This window comes from Misgurnus anguillicaudatus, chromosome 5 (genome assembly GCF_027580225.2).
Source record: "Misgurnus anguillicaudatus chromosome 5, ASM2758022v2, whole genome shotgun sequence".
In the NCBI taxonomy this organism is placed as follows: Eukaryota; Metazoa; Chordata; class Actinopteri; order Cypriniformes; family Cobitidae; genus Misgurnus; species Misgurnus anguillicaudatus.
The window spans coordinates 38,083,664-38,096,501 of record NC_073341.2 but is presented as its reverse complement, the minus strand read 5'-3'; the positions used below and the strand labels follow the sequence as shown (position 1 = coordinate 38,096,501).

Sequence of the window (12,838 nt, the reverse complement as noted above, 5' to 3'; positions counted from 1 at the left end):
ATAACAGATAAAGATTATAACGTGAACGAAATACGGCTATCACTTGAAAAATGCTGACTGTAGTACATTAACAAAGATGAGGCATAGGTGTGACACATGCATAGCAAAAATTAACACTTACTGCGGAGACAGACTCTTCTGGAAGGCAGGGGGGATATCTGAAACGTGGGGAGGGTGCAAAGTTCATATCATGCCACAGACAATGAATCAAAAGATGATGAACATAGATGACATGCATGACAACACCACTGACAGTTAAAAAATGTCAATGTTTAGTTGTATTAGTTTTTGATGCATTACATGTCTATACAATTATAGCCATAGATAATGCATGTTCAATATGTTTGGGCACTTTAGCAGCATGCTAAAAGCATCAAACAGCATTTTAAGGAATGTATCTTCGGTTCTTATAAAAATGTTATATTTAAATTTATGGCATGTTTTTGGCTTATCATTGCTTTTACCATCTTTCTTCTTCCTTCGCCCTTGATCTTTTCTTCTGTTTCTAACACAAACTGTCACCAGAGAGAGGATGATGGCAACAAACAGAAAACACACGCCTCCAATCACCCCAGCAAGCAGGGGCTCAGGAACAGAGGCCAGCAGATTGGGTGGAGCTGGATACATCTCCATACCTGAAAGCCACAGATAACACAAATAAACATGTGCAATGTGTCAACCATCTGAGTGTCTGTCAACAGTGAATGCAAAACTGGTGTGTGATGTGACTGTCAAAGCAAATCACTATACATACAATATGTTTCATGTTCAATTATATAGAGCAAGATATGGAGTACTGATATTTTGTGGTAGGCGTCTTTGGGGTGACCCAAAAAGTATTAATCTTCTTTAAACATATGCCTGTTCTTTCTCATGACTTTTGATTTAGCCTCACCTTTAGTGGAGATCAAAATCGATTCACTGGGCACACCGATCAGCTTGTCTCTGCGAGATAAAAGACGAAGCTCATAGTTGGAGTCCTATAAAGAAAATTGCAAACATAAGGGCCATTCCACACCTAGCTATCACTTTCTCAACACTTCATAAACTCTTTAAACATTTTACCTTTGCCAGTCCCTGTACGATCAGTTCTGTCGCATTGACAGCAATCGTTTCGTACAGACTGAGCCACTCCCCTTTTTCCCGCCTTGCCTGAAGGACAATAGCGGTGATTGCTGGAGACACTTCAGCAGGTGGCAACCACTGCAGTATAATCCCCACTGATGTTCGATTGGCTGACAGTGATGTGGGAGGGAGCAACGTTACAACGGAGGTCATCCCAGTGGGAGGAGCTTCTGCAGGGGCTGCTGCAATTTAAAAACATACATAACACACTAAATTAGACTGCTTGGGACAGGGGTTTGAAATAAATTTGAGGTAACACAACTGGGTGATCTTATTGTATTGGCATTAACTAACATTAACAAAGATTAATAATGCGTTGTCGCGGTTATGCATCAGGACGAAACTTAACTTCCGGGTTTCTGTTTAATGGTCTCACCCGCGGCTAAACTGAACAAATACCTCGTCAAAAATAACAAATGTTTTGGTTTCCTAAAGACGAGGGAAGATGGCGGTCATGGATTTGACCTGTATTTAACATTATGTAGTACACATTTTACACAGTAACATTAGGGGGCGTGCACACCAAAGCTTTCACGTCAGCGGCCGGCATAGGTTTTCAATTGTTTTCAATGGAAGCGCAACGTTTTTTTAAAAAAGCCAGCAGCTGGCAGTTTTTATCCGTGCTGAAAGTCGGCGCTCCACTGAGTGCCGAGAGTTGGAAAATATTCAACTTTTGGTGAAAAGCTCAGCTCTCACACGGCTGCCCAATCACAGTGGAGGAGAGGCGGGGCAAATATCACAACAACCAACTGGTGCATTGTACAACAAAGCAGAAGTATGATAGCAGTCAAAGCGCTCAGCTGAAGACAGCTGGCAGTAAGCTAAAAAAATAAAGCTGTCCGCCGGGCGTTTTTAGCCGCGTAAAAAAGCTTTGGTGTGCACGTCCCCTTAGCTCATTGTAGTTTTTGATTTGGTAATCTACTTGTTGTTTATTTTGCTTTAAACTACTCTAAAAGTACTTGTTATCGATTCTTTGTGTAGTTTACTGAAAATTACGCATGTTCCACGAAAGCCAATTATTTATGCTGCTGGAATAGTCTACTCATTTCAATATTAAAATATGTTATTACCTTAACTAAGAATTGTTGATACATCCCTCTATCATCTGTGTGTGTGCACGTAAGCGCTGGAGCGTGCTGCGACGCTACGATAGCATTTAGCTTAGCCCCATTCATTCAATGGTACCAAACAGAGATAAAGTTAGAAGTGACCAAACACATCAACGTTTTTCCTATTTAAGACGAGTAGTTATACGAGCAAGTTTGGTGGTACAAAATAAAACATAGCACTTTTCTAAGCGGATTTAAAAGAGGAACTATATTTTATGGCGTAATAGCACTTTTGGGAGTACTTCGACTCGCCTGAAAAGTCCGCTCCCCTTCTCACTCTCATAATGGGAGAGGGAGGGTGTTACTGCGCCGAGTCGAAGTACTCCCAAAAGTGCTATTACGCCATAAAATATAGTTCCTCTTTTAAATTCACTTAGAAAAGTGCTACGTTTTATTTTGTACCACCAAACTTGCTTGTATATCTACACGTCTTAAATAGGAAAAACGTTGATGTGTTTGGTCACTTCTAACTTTATCTCTGATTGGTACCATTGAATGAATGGGGCTAAGCTAAATGCTATCGAAGCGTCGCAGCGCGCTCCAGCGCTTACGTGCACGCACACAGATGATAGAGGGATGTATCAACAATTCTTAGTTAAGGTAATAACATATTTTAATATTAAAAATGAGTAGACTATTCCTTTAACTCGTCAATTAAGAGAAAACTCTTCCCTGCCAATGATGAGTTTTTCCAGCAATCCCTATTTCCACTATTATCAACCAGGTGGCGCTCTTACCCAACTTATATAACCCAGAAGCATCCCCTCATGTCAAGTGTTCAAACTCAGTGTATGTTTTGAGGATCATTCTGAATCTAATCTCTATCAAAAGTCTTTCACAAAAACGCAATTATCTCAGCTTTTTGCTCAAAATATGGTATTTTTGAAGAAGCGTACCCATATTTGAGAGGTGATAAACAAAGAACAAATGAAGATAGGATAAAAGTTTTTTGTTTGAAAGCAGACGGTCTGTTCTTTCATTTGATTTATTGTATTTTTATATATTTAAAGAAGAACATTTTCTGGAAGGCATTAAACTTTTGTGAAAATCATAAAAAATGCTGGCGCTGACTGGCAACTTTTTCAAAAACGCTGGTGGAGAAAGAGTTAAAATCTGTGCTTCTGTAGTTGTAATGAGTTTACTTTTATTGTAAATTGTTGAAAAATATTAATAAAGAAGTAGTGTACACTACTAATATAAAGTATTTAAAGGAACTACATACAGTTCTTTACCATGTATGTGATATGAAACTGATATAAATAACGCATAAAAAGGTGCTGACCCAGTGTCCTGATAGTGGCCATCTCACTGAAAGGACCAGAGCCCAGTTTGTTTTGGGGAAGAACACTGAACTGGTAACTAGTGTTAGCTTGCAGTCCTGTCACCAGCATTGAAGCTTTAGACGTTGGTACAGGGATTGATGCCCATTCATGTTTCCTTCGTATAGTGGCCTTCACCCTGAAAGAAAAATGTAACTATTAAAAACCAATAAATGATCATCATAGTATCAAAGCAGCAGTAGTGTTTGCATGCTACACTCAATTAAATTTTACTGTCATATTAAATTTGAGTTGACTGACCACACAGTGAATTTCTGTGTGTAACCTCCATCAAAGCCTGGCTCCCAGGACACATTGACCTGATTTATCCCCGGATCCACAGACACAGAGGTAACAGCATGTGGACTTGTGCCTAAAACCACAGGCAGAGATAGGGAACGGTAGGTGAACCCCATGATATATTAGACCTATTTTTCATTATTAAAAAAAACGCTCCCTTATATTGTTTGCTCTTACCTAGCACTAAAACTGTAGTTGGAACGCTGACAGTGGCCACACGATTGGTAGCAAGGCACTCCCAGTCCCCCTGATGATCCTTAGTGAGCGGACTCAGGACCAGAGAGCCATTGGATAAGACCGTAAACGGTGAACGAGGGGCGGGGCCAACCTACAGCAGATGATAAAGCATCAACACCATCTATGAGAAATGTATTCATTGTGTCGCCTTGTGTTTCAATATGAAATACAATCACTGCATTCTCACCTTTCTCCATGTGATGTTAGGGGCGGGGTCTCCCTGAGACTGACAGGGTATCATCAGTTCCCTGCCTACTTCTTGCAGGTACTCGGCACGGGGCGAGACACGAAACGATGGTGGGTCCTGTGGATTTTAGAAAAATAATATAAATAAGGAATTCCAGTGTATTGTGACATTTCTGGATAAAATAAGGTGGATATGTACCTCCAGGATAACTTTGGTGGGTTCTGATTGGCCCATCGTCCCGTAGCTGTTATAGGCTGTACAGGAGTACACGCCCACTGCATCATCATTGGCTGCGGCTATAAACACAGAACCCTCAGAGTTCACCATCCAACCTGGATACTGAAGATGAAGAAAAGAGTTATCATTTCAAGAAATGAAACAGCATGCTATTATATGATATTAACATTCATGATGTACCTGCTCTAGGTCCAACGAGGCTCCATCATTGGTCCAGTTTACATACATCATAGGCGGCTCAGCTTGAACCGGGCATGTGATGGTTCCTCCCATCCCCGCGGGCAGATACGTCTCACGGGGCATCCGTACCACTCGCGCGGGATGTTTAAGAGACAGTGAATCAAGCTGTTACTGTATTTCAAAACAGTACCCCTGTTTTAAAGATTTAGGGCAAGATTTACTAACAGCATGTGTCATCATTTTGCGGTTAAATAAAGAGTGTCGAGCTTTGAAGTCAGTGGTGCTGAACTCAAGCGCATCAGGCGTTAGTAGATCACCCGCACCTGAGGAGCATCAGCTCTGCTTATTTGCGACCCTGAACTAATTTGTGCTGCTGTTGGTTCTCATGGAAATCAGCTGTTGCGCCTGTGTTATTTAATTTGTGCCTTTTTTAGTAAATAACCCACAGCAGACATTACCACTCGCATTGGTGCTTTTTTGGAATTGCGCTCTTACGCTAACTTGCCCTGTTTAGTAAATCTGGCCCTTGGAATGTAATATTTCTGATGTTGAACTATCAAATTTTCAACACATATGCAATGTACTCACGTTTAACTTTGAGGTAGGCTGAAGCAGAGGGTGGAGTCATGAGACCGTTGGAAGGTGTGCAGGTATAATTCCCAGAATCCTCAGGGATCAGACCCGAAATGAGCAGGGTCCCGTCTACCTGAATTTTTATCCGTGATTTCAAAGTTCTATAAACACAAACAAGCAACCATTAACACAGATAAATGACAAAAGTCTGTGATTAAAAAAACCTTTTTGTAATAAAACATTTTAACTCTTTCGCCGCCATTGACGAGATATCTCGTCAATTAAGAGAAAACGCTTCCCCGGCAATGACGAGATTTTCCGTCTTTCCGCAATACCGCTATTATCCAGCAGGTGACGCACTTCCGCAACTTATACAACCCAGAAGTAACGCCTCACGCAAAAGAGAAAGAACTCCGTGTATGTTTTAAAGATCGCTCTGCATCTGATCTCTATGAAAAGTCCTTCGCAAAATTTAATTTTCTCAGCTTTTTGCTTAAAATTGGGTGTTTTTGAAGAAACCTACCCATATTTGAGAGGTGATAAAAAGAGAAATAATGAAGGCAGGATGAAACGGGTTTTTTTGTTTGAAAGCAGAGGGTCTGTTCTTTCATCTGATATATTGTTTGTTTATATATTTAAAGAAGAACATTTTCTGGAAGGCATTAAACTTTTGTGTGTAAACTTTTTCATGAAAAATGCTGGCGCTGACTGGCAACTTTTTTTTAAAACGCTGGCGGGGAAAGAGTTAATTTGGCCTTAAAATATGCCAGATAACCTTTTCTATTAAGGACTTATGAGCTCATAACTTATATAATATTTGATATAAAATTCATAATTTTGGTTTATTCTGGGTTATTATATCCTTGTTGTGTTAAAGTTGTTAGTTTTCAGTGTAACAGTTTCCCGTTTTGGAGGGTTTATTCCAGTGGTTCTCAAACTTTTTCTGCGTGCGGCCCCCCTTGTGTACGGTGCATTCCTTCGCGGCCCCCCAAAGAAAATGTATGACAAAAACTGTTCTAAACTGTAACATTTAATTAAACAAAACATATTAAGTTATACAAAGTAGTGCTGTTGGTTAGTAGCCTTATTTTTTTAGGTTTAATTACACAGAATTCATGATAAATTAATGTATTTTATAAAATGTCATAATACTGGGGCCCCCTTGGCACCATCTGGACCCCAGTTTGAGAACCACTGGTTTATTCAATGCACAATGCAAATGTACTTGCGGGTGACTTTGGAAATCCACTGATATACAATTTTATAAATAATATATTTACATTTAATTCACAAATATAATACACATGCCTGAAAAGTAAAACAAGGTGGGTATTTAGCTCAACAAAATGAAGAAAAAAAAAGTAATAACTGCGGTTGCGGTCATTGTTTGTTGTATTGTATAAGCTTTTTTGGCAACTAAAATTTTATGTAACAATTAAAACTAAATCTAAAAAAATTACAAGTATAAAATAAACTATTTGTTTTCCGCTCTAAATAAAAAAACAATGTATTATTTTTTCATGGATGTTATTTTAAAAATATGTTTTAAAGTGTAACATTAAAATTTTTAAACGAAAAATGATTTGAACGAAAAAAAACCTTATGTTTAGGGTATTTGAAAGACTATTCTCGCACATCTCTACTCCTCTGCATCAGCACGCAATAACCCACGTGCTTGATGGATGTTTAACTCTTTAATTACCAACTAGTCTATTGACAGTACTAATTTACTATCATCAAGGTTTATAGGTCAGTTAAGATAGATAACCCGTGAATCCTGTAACAGCAGGAGACTTACTCGATGTGATAGACATTTTGATCTTGTTTCCACCACTCATACGTGAGGTTAGAAGGATACGCCTCTGCTTGACACTGCAGAATTGCATCTTGGGACATGTTCATGGTGGTGTCTTCAGGGGCAATGATGATAACTGGAGGACCTGTTTGAAAATATGGAAGAAGTCTGAATGTAACTAGCAAAGATTTGCATTTGTAAAAGAAGTCAACTATCAAAATGAACTGCACTGCAGCAGCGGAACCAAAAGGGGGCAGCATTTGCTTGTTTCATCTTCCCAAAATGCAACCCTATGGTCAGTTCCTATGCCTACTTAGCCAAGACATAATGGTTCACTGACCTTTGACCTGTAGCTGGGTGGTGTGGGTAAGGTTTCCTTCAGTGTTGGACACATGACACTTGTACATTCCAGCCGTTTCTCTTGTTACCTTACTTAAAGACAAGGTTTCATTGAATACCTGCTAGAGGAAATGAATGTTTAAGAGGTGCATGAGATATTCAGGATCAGACTGAGGAAAATATTTCTACATTCAACCTAATTTAATGTGGGACTAGATTTTCTGAACTTAAAGTCTTATAGTAAAATATCACAAAGATTTAAATCAAATGCACCAGGGTTTTGTTGGCTTCATATTGACTTTTAAGTGTCTCATTTACCTGAACTGCATCATATTCCTCTGCAGTACGATCATCTTTCCTCCAGGTGATGGTGGGCTTTGGGTTTCCATGAGCATCACAACGAAGAGTGAGAGATTCACCCAACATGACCTCCAAAAGAGCAGGTGGTGTCTTTATGAACACTGGAGGAGCTATGAACAGACATAATAACCATTAAAACCATCAAAGTCCAACCTGGCAGATTAAAACCTGATAATCGTATGTTTTAAAACGTAAGCTGCCTATTTATTATGATCATTTAAACAAATATATTTAGAAAAAAGTGCACGTAGAAAAGTGATGACATCATGGATTTCTGCTGGCTAACATCAGAGCTTTCAGTGCTTATTAGCTTTCTCGTGTAATTGAGTGATTATGGACATCAATGATGCAAAACGAAGAGAACAAAGGATGTGATTTTCTCATGACCCTGTCAACACAAAGACATGTTTGACTGCACACAGTGATAGCTTACAAAACAGGTGAAAGCAGACACTGTGCATATAATGGGCGTTAAACGGAGTACTGAGAGAGTGACATTGTGTCCTCACTTCTGATCACTTATAGCACAGTAACACTAAAAGCCGGCCTGATACCTTCACAATATTCACACACCAGTGAAGAAAGTGTGTTTGCATGTCAATAAGAGTGTGTATGTGTGAGTTTTAGAGTCCTCTAGGTGTGAGAGAGAACGTTCAATGTGGGCAGATGTGAAAAAAATTGCTTTTTTGGTTAATATCTGGTTGACAAAATAAAATAAAGTTTAAAGTGAGATATAAGGGTGATCTGTGTTTGATGCAGGTCTACTATAAGGTGTGGTGAGATGCATTCAATAAGCTGACATACGGGATAAATCATCACTCAATAAAAGTTGAAAAGTTATTAACACACACTGACTAAACTAAAGCCATGCATACAAACACATTTCCCAACATCCCTTGAACAGTTTGACTGAATCCAAACCAATTAAAATAGGCAAATCTTTTAAGTTTTAAAGAAGATTTTTTTTCTTTGCCATTAGTGGCAAACATAATGTTTTCAAGATGTTTTATATTTGCTAAGAGAAAACCATCTTTAGTCTGAAGACATTTTGCAATCCTTTTATACATTCGCCACATGGGCATTAATCAGATATTTAATTATTTTTGCATGTAAACAACATGTAGCATGAACGTAAAAAAAATAACTATTAATTTCATAAAATTCATATAATAATAAACATGCATAATTATTATCTTTCTATTGAGTCTAATTGTGCTATGAGATTTCATTTTTTAGTGGTGAGACTAGGGCTGCACGATTTGGGTAATTTTTCCCATTGCGGTTATTGATGCTAATATTGCGATGTGGGATTGCGATTATACTAAATGGTATCATGAGTCAACTTGATGGGTTTTAAGGAAAATCCACACACAGTTTAGCTAAAATGTGTATTTGTAAAACTAGAAATGTTTTCGTATTGCCACGTGATGTAGCAACTGCTCAGTGTCAGTAATTCTAAATCCAAAATACTGCCATACAACAGACACAGAGTTTTTTTTTAGCTACCAGATCACTGTCAATCTCCTCTGCATCCATCTTCGCTCTGGTATAAGTGACAACGCACACCACACATGTGCATGCCACACGTGCACTGCCTTTTTTGTTAGTTTTTCTTTTTTTTTTAAACAGCAAGGAAAATCATCAAACTGTTATAAGAAAGTTTGCGTTAACAAGTCCACATATTTATTTATTTAATATAATTGCAACATTTTGCTGTCATATAATCGCACAGGCTGACATCGCGATTGCGATGCGATTAATTGTGCAGCACTAGGTGAGACTGTGAATTGCAACCATAGACTGTAAAAAGATGGACGACGCAACGTCGCCTATTTCTATTGTATTGAATTAAAGCTAAAAATGTCCGACCATGGTCGCTGCCATATTACGTAAAAGTAATATCAGTTTGGAACCAAGGCATGCACACAAAGAAATCCATATTTATCCATATTTAGAAATATCCATATTTAAAATTTTATTAACGTAATTAACTACCTTCCGGTAGCGCCGCCATCTTAGACTCAGGAGAGAGTATTAGCGTAGTGTACGCGCTTTTCTTAGTGACGTATGACAAATTCGGAGGGCGGGGGGACAGAGCAGCAGCAGAGAAACCGCTGTACGCTGCGTAAGCTCTCATCCTGAATGCGGATGAGACTAAGATGGCGGCGCTACCGGAAGGTAGTTAATTACGTTAATAAAATTTTAAATATGGATATTTCTACAACAACACTGCACGGATTACCCTCAGAAGACCTTTGTTTATCATCCTGGAGCCGTTTGGATTTAATTTGTGAAGGATGGACGCACTTTTTTTGGACTTGAAGGTCGTGGACTATGGCTGGACCCCGTAATATTACATTTAATCAACTGAAAGATCTAAAATATTTTCTAAAATATCCGAAAATGTGTTTGTCTGAAAAACGATGGACATATGCAACTCGGACAGCTTGGGGGTGAGTAAATCATGGGTTTAATATAGTTTTTGGCCGAACTATCCCTTTAAAACAAAGCAATCCAATATCTTATGATACCTGAGATGGAAAGGAAGGTCCAGGTGCCGTTCTGGAACTCATCTGTGGTTTTGTCCAGCAGAAGAATCCGACATTCAAACCAGCCTTCATCATCAAGAGTTAATTTATCCACCAGCAGCGATGCACCACGGGTCAGAGACACGCGACCTGCCCCAAAACAGACCAAAGTGTTATTAATCAACAGCACTTTACAAAAACAGTGTACACGTCTTCATGATTAAGACAAAATTAATCCTGCTCAGAATTACAGAAACAGTAAATAATACAATATTAATATTTAATGCATAACTCAGTAGAAATTGTTAATATTTTTTTCCTATAATGTCATGACATTCATATTAAAGTGTGCCATATGAAGTCTAAATACTTTTGGGGGGTCTCTATATACCTGAAACAACCAGCACAAACGGGTGATTCTCACGAAACCATTGAAACACCACGGCACTAATGATTTTAGCTTTAAAATGTGTAATATAGTAACATTAAAAAGCATCAGAATTAACACAATACTGTGTTCTACCTTGCACAATGTGTGATTTCAACATAAGAATTTATAATTGTAAATTTTATCTCATTTTCTGCTGAAATTCTCATTACCGCAATGTGTCCGGCTGTGTTTGAACATGCGTTATGTTGTAATTTAATCAAATTAACACAAAAATATTAAGAAAAAAAATAAATGGATGTTTTGCTAGACTATTTTAGATGACAGAAAAAATATTTACTGAATATTCATGTATAATAATAATGAAGAAAAATTAGGAAAATTATGTGTCCATGCCTGATGTTCTCATCCTCAGCAACACTTTTTGAGAACAGTTTAAGCACACATACAGAATTTTAATAAAGTTTGATTTTGAGTGACCAAGCACATGGACCAGCTACTTTAAGATGGCTACCAGGTAAGATCATTTTTTTACAGTTAATTTGAAATATTGTCTTGTCAGAATGCTTACACGACATTTTGATCATCATTACCGCAACAGATGCTCATTAAATGTTAATTTAATTAATAGAAGCATAATACTTGTAAATGCATGTGCAGAATCTCCAAATTATGTTCTTTCAGGTTTGTCATGTCATTTTGAAAATATGTCAGTGTTGATGTTTTCTGACTGTTGCGGTAATGAGATTTTTTAGGACTATTTTTTTAAAATTATGTTACAAAAAGTGTTAAATGATAAGTAAAAGTTTTTAAATTAATGTTCCCATTTACTCCAGACTTTGTTTTTCAATGTCTGGTGGGAAAAAAAGTAAATTTAAGCAATTTTTACATTTTCATGCTTGACATTTTTAAAACCAAGTTTTCGTGAGAATCACCCAAACAATCACATCCAAATGAGACATCTTTAGCCACAAACCACTGAGGAATTTAATATGGTAATACTAAATTTGGCATAGGTAACAGTTTTGAACTCTTGTATCAGACATCTGAGGGAAAATTGAGTTTCACAATAACATGACAAACAATAAAACCTCAATGTAAGTTTATTTAACCCAACAAAAACTAGAAATAAAACGTGACAGTTTCTTGCCCATGCAAAAGTTTCCACTACAATGTTAAGAGAGTTGGTATCCAAGGCAGTGTTATGCGGTTGGTAAGTTGCTTTGATTGGTTGTTTAAATGATGCTGTGTGGTTGCTAGGGTGTTCTGGATGGTTGCCTACAGGCCAAAGTCAACAAACCGACCTGTATGACAGTCTGGTCTCTAATACACTGTCAGAAAAAAGCCACATACATGGTCACCGGTGCAGCGCACTTTCAAAAAGTATACCTTTGCACCAAAGAGTTCATAATAGTACCCCTGAAGTGTACATTTTGACGTTTCTTAGGTTTTTTTCTTGTTTTCAGTAAAAATATCTAAAAATTCTTTAATTAATATGCTTTTTCTTGATGAGCAAAACAACCCAAGAAAATAATAAGTCTAGTTTTTAGACCAAAAATTTCAAATGTAATTACTTTGTGCATAAAACAAGCAATGAAGTATGCAAAAAAATCTTGAACATTTTTCTTAAACACTAAATTCAAGAAAAATTAGCTTACCCCATTGGCAGATTTTTTTGCTTGTTTTAGGAACAAAATCACTTAAATTTGATATTTTTTGGTCTAAAAACTAGACAGATTTTCTTGGGTCGTTTTGCCCATCAAGAAAAAGCATCTTACTTTAAGAATTTTAGATATTTTTACTGAAAACAAGACAAAAATACTAAGATAATTTTTCTTGAAAATCAATTTTTTGCAGTGCATTAGGACCTTTTATTAAGGGCGACAGTGTATATGTATTGTATATGTGACCCTGGACCACAAAACCAGTCATAAGTCGCATGGGTATATTTGTAGCAATAGCCAATATAGCCAAAATATATATTTTTTTACATTTCCTACCGTAAGTATATAAAAATGTATTTATTATTAGTAATATGTGTTGTGTGCTAATGACTTCATGTGGACAACTTTAAAGGCAATTTTCTCAATATTTTGATTTCTTTGCACCTTCAGATTCCAAATAGTCGTGTATCAGCCAAATATTGTCCTATCCTAACAAA

At 37.4% G+C, this 12,838-nt stretch overlaps 1 protein-coding gene across 4 annotated transcripts in view; it reads right to left on the bottom strand.

Moving 5' to 3' along the window:
• The window catches only part of igsf9b (immunoglobulin superfamily, member 9b), a 65,744-nt gene that overhangs the window by 5,389 nt on the left and 47,517 nt on the right, over window positions 1-12,838 (bottom strand). For 2 of the 4 annotated variants that reach the window (XR_012369746.1, XM_073868129.1), the window contains exons 4-18: window positions 10,293-10,439; window positions 7,720-7,871; window positions 7,403-7,523; window positions 7,066-7,207; window positions 5,289-5,428; window positions 4,695-4,843; window positions 4,476-4,616; window positions 4,278-4,394; window positions 4,031-4,181; window positions 3,815-3,926; window positions 3,517-3,692; window positions 1,066-1,307; window positions 896-980; window positions 465-635; window positions 122-158 (exon numbers count right to left, since the gene is read on the bottom strand). Coding sequence is in view for 3 of the 4 variants with exons in the window: in XM_073868129.1 (XP_073724230.1) it covers window positions 122-158; window positions 465-635; window positions 896-980; window positions 1,066-1,307; window positions 3,517-3,692; window positions 3,815-3,926; window positions 4,031-4,181; window positions 4,278-4,394; window positions 4,476-4,616; window positions 4,695-4,843; window positions 5,289-5,428; window positions 7,066-7,207; window positions 7,403-7,523; window positions 7,720-7,871; window positions 10,293-10,439 (2,083 nt within the window). In the remaining variant the exon portion in view is untranslated. The remainder of the gene's footprint in view (window positions 1-121; window positions 159-464; window positions 636-895; window positions 981-1,065; window positions 1,308-3,516; window positions 3,693-3,814; window positions 3,927-4,030; window positions 4,182-4,277; window positions 4,395-4,475; window positions 4,617-4,694; window positions 4,844-5,288; window positions 5,429-7,065; window positions 7,208-7,402; window positions 7,524-7,719; window positions 7,872-10,292; window positions 10,440-12,838) is intronic. The other 2 variants (XM_073868131.1, XM_073868130.1) reach the window with 2 other exon arrangements.